This window comes from Arachis duranensis, chromosome 6, assembly GCF_000817695.3.
Source record: "Arachis duranensis cultivar V14167 chromosome 6, aradu.V14167.gnm2.J7QH, whole genome shotgun sequence".
In the NCBI taxonomy this organism is placed as follows: Eukaryota; Viridiplantae; Streptophyta; class Magnoliopsida; order Fabales; family Fabaceae; genus Arachis; species Arachis duranensis.
Window position 1 is genome coordinate 73,644,776 of NC_029777.3, and position 8,684 is coordinate 73,653,459.

An 8,684-nucleotide genomic window follows, 5' to 3' on the forward strand; every position below is an offset into this window, starting at 1 on the left:
GAGCCTCCTTTCCGTTGTTGTTGTTGTTGCTCTCTGATGAGTCGGAAAAGTGAGAGGAATCAATGTAGCAAGGGGAGAAGGTGGTGTTGGTTGGGGTGGTGGTGCTTGTGGCGGTGTCGTTCTCGTTATGATTCCAAGAAGAGAGGTTGAAAAGTTTGTGTTTTTGGAGAGTGGGGTTCTTGGGTTTTGGTTTAGGGTGGAATATTCGAGAGAGTTTTGGCCTTCTGCAACTGCTGCCACACCCTAGTTTCACTGAAACTGTGTTCAGGTGAAGCTTTTTTCTGGCGGAGGTGGACATTGCTCTGTATTTTCTTCTGTGACTGATGAAAAGAATAGAACAACACAGAAACAGAGGAACAAAGAAGGAGAAGGAGAGTCAAAGGGTGTATGTGTTTTCTTGATGGTTTGGTTGCTTTGGAAAGAGGCTTTGTATTTATGGGGATGAGAAAGGAGTAAAGTACCATTACTAAGCTCTAATGACGAAGGATCTTAATTAATTTTGCATGTGACCATTTGAGGCCCACATCGGTGTACATGATGTTTCTAAGCTTGTAACTATTCTATAAGCATCTATTTGGAACAACGGATAGAGTTGGATAACAATGTTAAAAAAATAAAAGAAAATCACTCAAAAGAAGCATAAAATTATTTTATTTTATATTTTTAGTTATTCTTGCTTATAATAATATATTGAATATGGAAACTAGTAGTGTTTATTTTTTCAAAACACGTATTAAGATTATGTTTTATTTAGTTTGGTTAAAACATAAGTTTCATATATTATTTTCAGACATATTTAATTATTCAAGTATAAATATCAATTATGTTGTTTAAATTCAAAAAAATGGGCCATTAATTAATTATTATAAAAGGATATATATATATATATTAGTATTTATAAAAATATTTTATTATACTATTGTTAAAATTTTTTATTGTTTTACTATAATAAATTTGATTATTATTCTATAGTATAATATTTAATGATTCTAATAATTAATTGTTTTATTAAAAATATATGAAATAATATGTATAAATATATAATTAATGTGTGCTTAATTTTTAGTATTTATGTCACATTCTCTTAAGTATTTGTTGAATGTGTAAATAATTATTTTATATCTTTAAATATGATATATTAAATTTGTCTCTAGCTATAATAAGAAACCCCTTACCCCTGTTCTTTTTTTAAGTTACTTGCTTGAACTTTATTGAATATATTGATGGTGATCTGAAGTGATCTGAACCGCAGGTTTTCTATTTTCGTGAATAAAGAAATGCTGATGGAGGCATCTGGAAATTGGCCACAGGATCACATGTGGATTGAGAATCAGAGCCATTTGATAAGGGTATTGCCAACGCCATGGATATTTAAGTTAGCCAGTTAGGTCGTTATTTGAAAGATTGGGATCAATTAATTAAAGAGAAAATGCGTACTTAAACATTATATTGTGTATGAGATTTGGGAGAAGCTGACATGACATGACAGCAGGCAAGCAAGAATATACGAATTAAATTTTTATAACGCCGAGTTTTATATGAATCCCTTAAATTAATGCGCTTCTTGGTTTAATGATTCCAAGGTAAGGTGTGTATTATTTTAATTTGATATTACTAGCATTGTAAGATTGAAAAATGAATAGTCAATTGTGTATGAACTTATTAGCCACTCGATTTTCGTTCACCGTGTAGGAATTAGGATTCTGAACTATATGGTATAGTATAATGATCACATACTTACAAGAGCATCGAATGGCATCTGACACGAATTTCCCAATTTCGTCTAAGATTAAAATATTAAACAGCTAAGAATTAGAGACTCATCATAATTATACAGACTACCTAAAATCGTAGACCACGGGTTCGGTCTATGCCATGAACTTGAACGATTTTTGCGACATGTTGTTGCCATTGTTTATCCTGTCCAACTAGAAACAATAAAAACCAACAAATAATTAATACTAACCAATTTACCTTTTCTTTTTAAAATGAGAAGAAGATATATTTGTACATATGATCTAAATAAATTTATCAAGTTTTAGCATTTAACTTGTGTTTCGGGGTTGAAATATTTTTGTGATGTATAAATCATTGAAATAGGTTCGTGGTCTAAATTTATTTTTAAAAGTAGGTTAAATTATAGTTAATTCTTATACTTTTAGTAAAATTGTAAATTACTTTATATATTTTAAAAGTTTATAATTTGATCCCTATAAAAAATTAAAATCTATAATTAGATCCTCAATAATGTTTACTGTAAAAAAAAATACATATTTATCATAATGTCCACTTTTTTTTCTTTTTCTTATATTATCCTTTCTCTTCTCATCTTCTCCCTTCTTTTTTACTGACAGCCATGACCATGGCATCAACTACCACAGCAGCTGCCACTATGTTATTATCAGGTTCCATGCCAAGTGCAGATGAAATCATAAACCCAAACCTCCTAGGAAGAGTTATTTTTCTATCGGGCTCTACTTCTACTTCTTGAAGCATGGCAACACTCTCAGCTTGGGCACCATTTTCAACTGTCACATTGGACCTCACACAAAACTCATCATCATCAAATAATACTAATAATACTTCCACTCTTCCAATCAGGCATCATCATCCTCTTAATGTTGTCCCTTTGTTCCAGTTACCCAATTTTCAAGGTTACCCACAAAACTTTGAGACTCAAGCCCTACATAATCAATCAAAATTCTTCCTTCTTCAATTGTCTCAACAAGTTGCTGCCTCTTCCCAATCAGGAATCCAACCAACCACAGTAACAGCCGCCATCCCTGGCTGATTCCGTCACTGCAGCCATCACTACCGATTCTAACTTTATCGCCGCTATTGCAGCCGCCATCTGCTCCATCATCGAAGGTAACAACAACAACAACAACAACAATAATAAACCAAACAACACTTGAAATAGTAACAACAACAACAATGGCAGCCATCTCCTCCATAATTGGCACGATGATGACAAAGATCCCGCTATTGCTGAAGATGCTGTGAGCAGTCGAGAGTTGTTGCATTTAGGGTTGGAGGTGGAGGAGAGTTGAAGAGCAACGTGTTCCTTCAATTCATGACGCTCTTTCCTCTTTTTTCTCTGTTTTGAAAAGTGGAGAAGTGACAGTGAGAGGGTTGGGGAGGGGGTGGAGCGGGTTAGGAATTTTTTGGTCATTTTTAAATAGTTAAATTATAGTGTTGGTCCCTATAGTTTTACTAAAATTGTAAATTAGTCCTTACTGTTAAACATGTGCAACTCACATGTTTAAAACAACGAATATGCTAAAGAATATTCTGTTAAATCAAACGGTGTTTGAACGGTAGGGACCCAATTATAAATTTTAGTTTTCTTCAGGGGCCCAATTACAAACTTTTAAACTGTAGGGACCAATTTGTAATTTCACTGAAAGTGTAGAAACTAACTGTGTAATTTAACCTTAAAAGTACGTAAGTAGATGATATGTTATCTTAAGCAATTTTTAGAATTTTTATATTTAATTTCTTAGATTTTTAATTAAATTTCTTATAATTTTTAATAAAAATTTGACAAATAATCAAATATTTAGAGTTGAGATAGTATTTTATGTTTTCAGAAATTTTGGGCTTAAAAATAGCAAAAAACAACGCTTTCTCACAAAAAAATCACAAAGAAAATAAAAGCATGGCCCAAGACATGGTCCAAGAACCATAGCCTAAGGAACAAAAGCCTGCACAAAAGGAAGAAAACTGGAGCCCAAAACACATATGCTTGGCGTACATGTCCACTAGTTTTAACCTCTTCGCACTCCAACGATTATAACTTGAGATACAGAAGTTCGAATGACGCGGTTTTAGTTACCTTAGAAAGCTAACATCTAGAGCTTCATAATGATATACATATGTCTATAGTGAATGTTTAGTTTCAGTCACGTGCTACTATCATCTTTGGGACACGAAAAAATAGCACCCCAGACAACTCAAAATGCAAGCCTAGCATGTTTCAACTCTCAGGATGCAACAATTAAGGCCCAAGCTTAATTATCCACATAATCAAAAGTCTCAATCACATTTAGAAGAGTTGAAACTCTAGAAGATTAGTTATTAATTCTCTCTAAAAGCATAATAGATTTGGTTGTTAGAATTTGATTTGAATTATCATTTTTAAATTTGAATTAAAGTCAATATCTTATCTTTCTCTCCAGAAGATAAGTAGTTATCTTATCTCACATAAAGATAAGATTAGTTTAGTTTTGAATTTGAATTTTATAATTTAGACTATAAATAAGTAAGCATAGCTCAAAGAGGAGATCATCAAGTCCACGGACTGCTTCTCTTCTTCTTGTTTTTTTTTTTTTTACTTTTTCATGGTTAACTAATTCTCTGTCAAGGGGTTAGGAGCTCTGTTTATGGTTTTCATGGATAATTAATCTACGTTTATTTTATTTCGAATTATTTTATTAATTTATTTCATGATTGAGTTATTTGTTCTTCATTCGTATTAGTGAATCAGAAGGTAAGCTAATTCTTTCTAGATCCATGTATTATAATTAAAAATTTTGATATTTGAATCAAAGTTTGAAAACTCTTTCACATGACTATTTGAATTCGACTAGAAATAGTGGTTCAATTAGTGTGCGACACATGCATGATTTTAATCATTCTAATTTTGAATAAGTGACATATAATTCAGAACAACTTTTGAAAATCATGTTTTCTTTTAAGATTTAATTGGATAGGACTAGATTGAATACGTGACAAAGAAGAAGAAAGACAATCAAACGCTGTTGAACGACCAGAATTATCTAGAAGGTCTCAAAAAGAATGAAGATTACCTGCTAGATTAGTAGATTATGAAGTTGGCAATGACAACAATCCGTCCCATGAAAAAATCATCAATTTTACTCTATTTTCATATTATGAGCCAATGAATTTTGAATAAGCCTCTAGTGACAACAATTAGAAAAAAGTAATGGATGAGAAGATTCATGTCATTGAGAAGAATGACACATGTGAGCTAACATATTTATCCACAAATAAGAAGCCAATTAGAATAAAGTAGGTGTACAAAACTAAGTACAAACTCAATTACTTTGAAGTATTTTTTCCTGTTGCTAGATTAGATACTATTAGTATGCTTATTTCACCCTCGATTCAAAATAAGTGAAAGATACATTAAATAGATATTAAGTTTGCATTTCTAAATGGCCCTTTAGAAGAAGTGTATATTGAGCAATTTACAGTATGTGAAATTTTTGGAGAAGAAGATAAATATTATAGGTTGAACAAAGCCTTGCACGAGTTAAAACAATCACCAATAGCGTGGTACAATAAGATTGATTCTTATTTCACTAAGAATGATTTTAGAAGATGTCCATTTGAGCATGCGCTATATATCAAGTTTGTTAGACTTAGAGATATCTTGATCATGTCCCTTTATGTTGTGATTTGATCTTTACCAACAACAATTTAAAGATTATTGCATAATTCAGGAAAACTATGATAAAACACTTTGAAATGACAGATATGAATTTGATGTCTTATTTTCTTAGCATTGAAGTTGTTTAAAAAGATGATAAAATTTTTATTTCTCATAAAAAATATGCAAATGACATTTTAAAAAAATTTCAGAAGGAGCACTCAAAACCGATTCCTACTCTAGTCGAAGAGAACTTCAAGTTGCTAAGAGAAGATAAAGGAAGATCAGTAAACCCAGTTATTACAAAAGCTTGATTGAAAGTATGAAATACTTAACTGCAATCAAAGTAGATATTGTGTTTAGAGTTGAATTGCTTAGTAAATTTTTGGAAGAGCCTTGTAACAACCATTTGCAAGTAGCAAAAAGGATTCGTTGATATATCAAAAATATTTTAAATGATGGTATTTATTATGAAAATACTTATAAAGTGTATCTTGTTAGCTACACTAATAGTGATTGGGCCAAAGATATAAAAATAAGAAAAAGTACTTTGGAATTCGCATTTTATCTTGATTCTAATGCAATTTTATGGTCTTCAAAAAAAAAAAATAGTAATACCGCTTTTCATAACAGAAGTAGAAAGCAACTTGTGCTACACAAGTAGTATGGCTAAGAAAAATTCTTGAATGATTAAATGAGAATAAAGTATTTTAACAATGATATTTTATGATAACCAATCAGTTATTGTACTTTGTAAAAATTCGATATTTCATAAAACATCGAATCATATTGATATTTGGTTTAATAAAATTAGAGAATTAGTGAATAAGAAAGTGATGATCGAGTATCGTCCTATTAAGGAAAAAATAACATATATTTACAAAGCCATTAAAGACCGAACTAGTTTACAAGTTGAAGAAAATGTTTGAAATAGTTAATTCTACAAAATTTGATTTAAAAAAGACAATGTTAAAAAATTAAACTAAGTTACTGTCATATATATACTAGAAACATTAAAAAATACGCAAATCAATTGCTTGTTCAAAAATTGCTGCAACACAATAAGTAATATGAAGTAAAATTTAACAAGTAACCACATTAGTTATTATTAAGCCAAGTTCAAAAGTGAAAGAATGAAGGCAAGAAAAATTCAAGTTTCTATCAGAGATAATTTTCTTGTCAAATATTAATTGTATAAGCAAAAGCAAAGAAAAGTTCTACATACTCAGTAAATAGTAATCAGTAAACTCATCATTTATAAATTCACAGTGAATGATGATATAAAGACAAATAATTTGAACTATATGATTCAAATGTTATAATGATGATATTACTTATCTCATTTTAGAGTAACATAGATAATTAATTTTTGGGTTAAGTACGATTTTAATCTTTATGGTTTAGGTTGAAAATTTTTTTTATGTTTAATTTTTTTCTTACATATAAAATCATCCTTAAGATTTAATGTAGTTTTAAAATCGTCTTTCGAACAATTATACACTCAATATCATTATCTTCATTATATCTTTAGAAGAGAGAAAAGCAAAGACTCAAAGAAAAAGAAAAACTCAGATAGAGAGAGAGGAGGAGAGAAGAAGAGAAGGAAATCTCGCTGTCACTGTCACTTCGCCGCACCTTGCCCTCACCGTGACACGCCTGGCCCTCACCTTTGTGCTCCTCGTTGTGGTCGGGGAGGTGGTGGTGGGTTGAATGAAACAACCATTGAAGGAAACTACCAATCCCTTTCCCTTTTGCTAGTGTAACAGCAATTGAAGCACCTCTATGTTCGATACCTCCAGCTCAGTGCCGGTCTCCCAATTCTAGTGGCGGTAATCAACAGAGTGAATCGCTCCTCGTTTGTCGTGAGACACAAAGAGGGCTTTCCCTCCACTACTTTCAGGTGCTCATCATTCTGATCGGCATCCTTACCGCTGCCTGCTTCCACATTCGCCAATTGGGTTCGGGACTGTTTCCTACATCACGTTGGGTTCCTGTCATGTCCTCTAACGCTTGTCTCCCAACACTGTTCAAAGGTAGTTTTGATTGGTCATCGATGAACGTCTGCCGCCATGCTGCTGCCTCCTAGATTCTGCGACTAATATTGGGATTGTTTTAATCTCCTGGAAATAAGAAAGAGTAGTAGTGGTAGTGGGTGGGGTACAGATGGTGATGGAGTGGTAGTGAGTGGGGTGGTGGTAGTAGTGAGAAGAGAGAAAGGAAGTATTTTTATTATTTAAAAAATTAATTTGTCCAAAAAAATAATTTTAAAATTATGTTGGACTTTAGAAATAATTTTGTATGCAAAAAATTTGAGAATAAAAGAAATATTTAACAAAAACTATAAAGATCAAAATTATATTTAATCTTTAAATTTTTATTTAATAATAAATAATTTTTTAAAATTTATCCGATTATTTTAATTTTTAAACTCTAGATCATAAACTTTTAATTTTATATTCTAAATATTATCAACTAATTAAAAGTTAATTGTCGGTAATTTTTTCAATTTTTATATTAGATAAAGCTAGTACCACATTAATTTAAGTGGCCCAAATAAAATCTTGTTTCATATATTCAGGGATTTTTTATTTATATAAATAAATTAAATATATTAATTACTAATTTTCGTAATTTGTAGCGTTTTTACAAAAATACGTAACGTGTCATATTTTGTTTATAGGATAAATAAATTGAACTTATACGTATTTTTTGTATACAGTAAATGAAATACGGTAGCCGACACAATACGTGTATATTTTGTTTGTACTGTAAACAAAATACGCGTAAGTTTAATTCGTTTACAGTATAAACGAAATACGTAGAACAATAATTTGGTTACTGTATAAACGAAATACAATATGACAAACTTGAAGCAACTATAAAAAAGTGTGCAACCCATTGTATTCTTCACAATAAGTTCACCTCCTCCGCCTAAACCTTTTCCAAACCATTCATAATGTCTACTAGTAGTGTATATTTAGTTTTGTGTGTGTATCCTAATTGCCTAATGAGGAACGGGGATAACGGGATCATATTTGAGTGTGAGAATCCAGTGCTGCTGCGCACACAGCGAGTTGCCTCGTTGTCAGAGTTGAAGAATTTGATATTGAGGCACCTCGATCAAAGTGGGAGTAAAGAGCTTGGGAGGATAGGGTATATGATGCTAGCTTCGATAGAGAATGGCATCGGATGGTGGAACTCTGTGACTAACTCTCTGGGACAGAAGTAGTCGTCCCAACTGGTAAACAAACACAGAGAAAAAAAAAAACAAAAGACATTCATGATCAAATGT

At 31.5% G+C, this 8,684-nt stretch overlaps 1 protein-coding gene and 1 pseudogene across 1 annotated transcript in view; one reads left to right on the forward strand and one right to left on the reverse strand.

Annotated features, from left to right (window-relative positions):
• Window positions 1–529, reverse strand: part of LOC107494097 (transcription repressor OFP6) — a 1,084-nt gene extending 555 nt beyond the window's left edge. The window contains exon 1 of the mRNA XM_052263063.1: window positions 3–529. Within this exon, the coding sequence (XP_052119023.1) occupies window positions 3–298 (296 nt within the window). The 5' untranslated portion in view covers window positions 299–529. The remainder of the gene's footprint in view (window positions 1–2) is intronic.
• Window positions 530–2,362: 1,833 nt separating this feature from the next.
• LOC110273204 (probable WRKY transcription factor 31) lies at window positions 2,363–7,478 on the forward strand (annotated as a pseudogene).
• The last annotated feature ends 1,206 nt before the right edge of the window (window positions 7,479–8,684 follow it).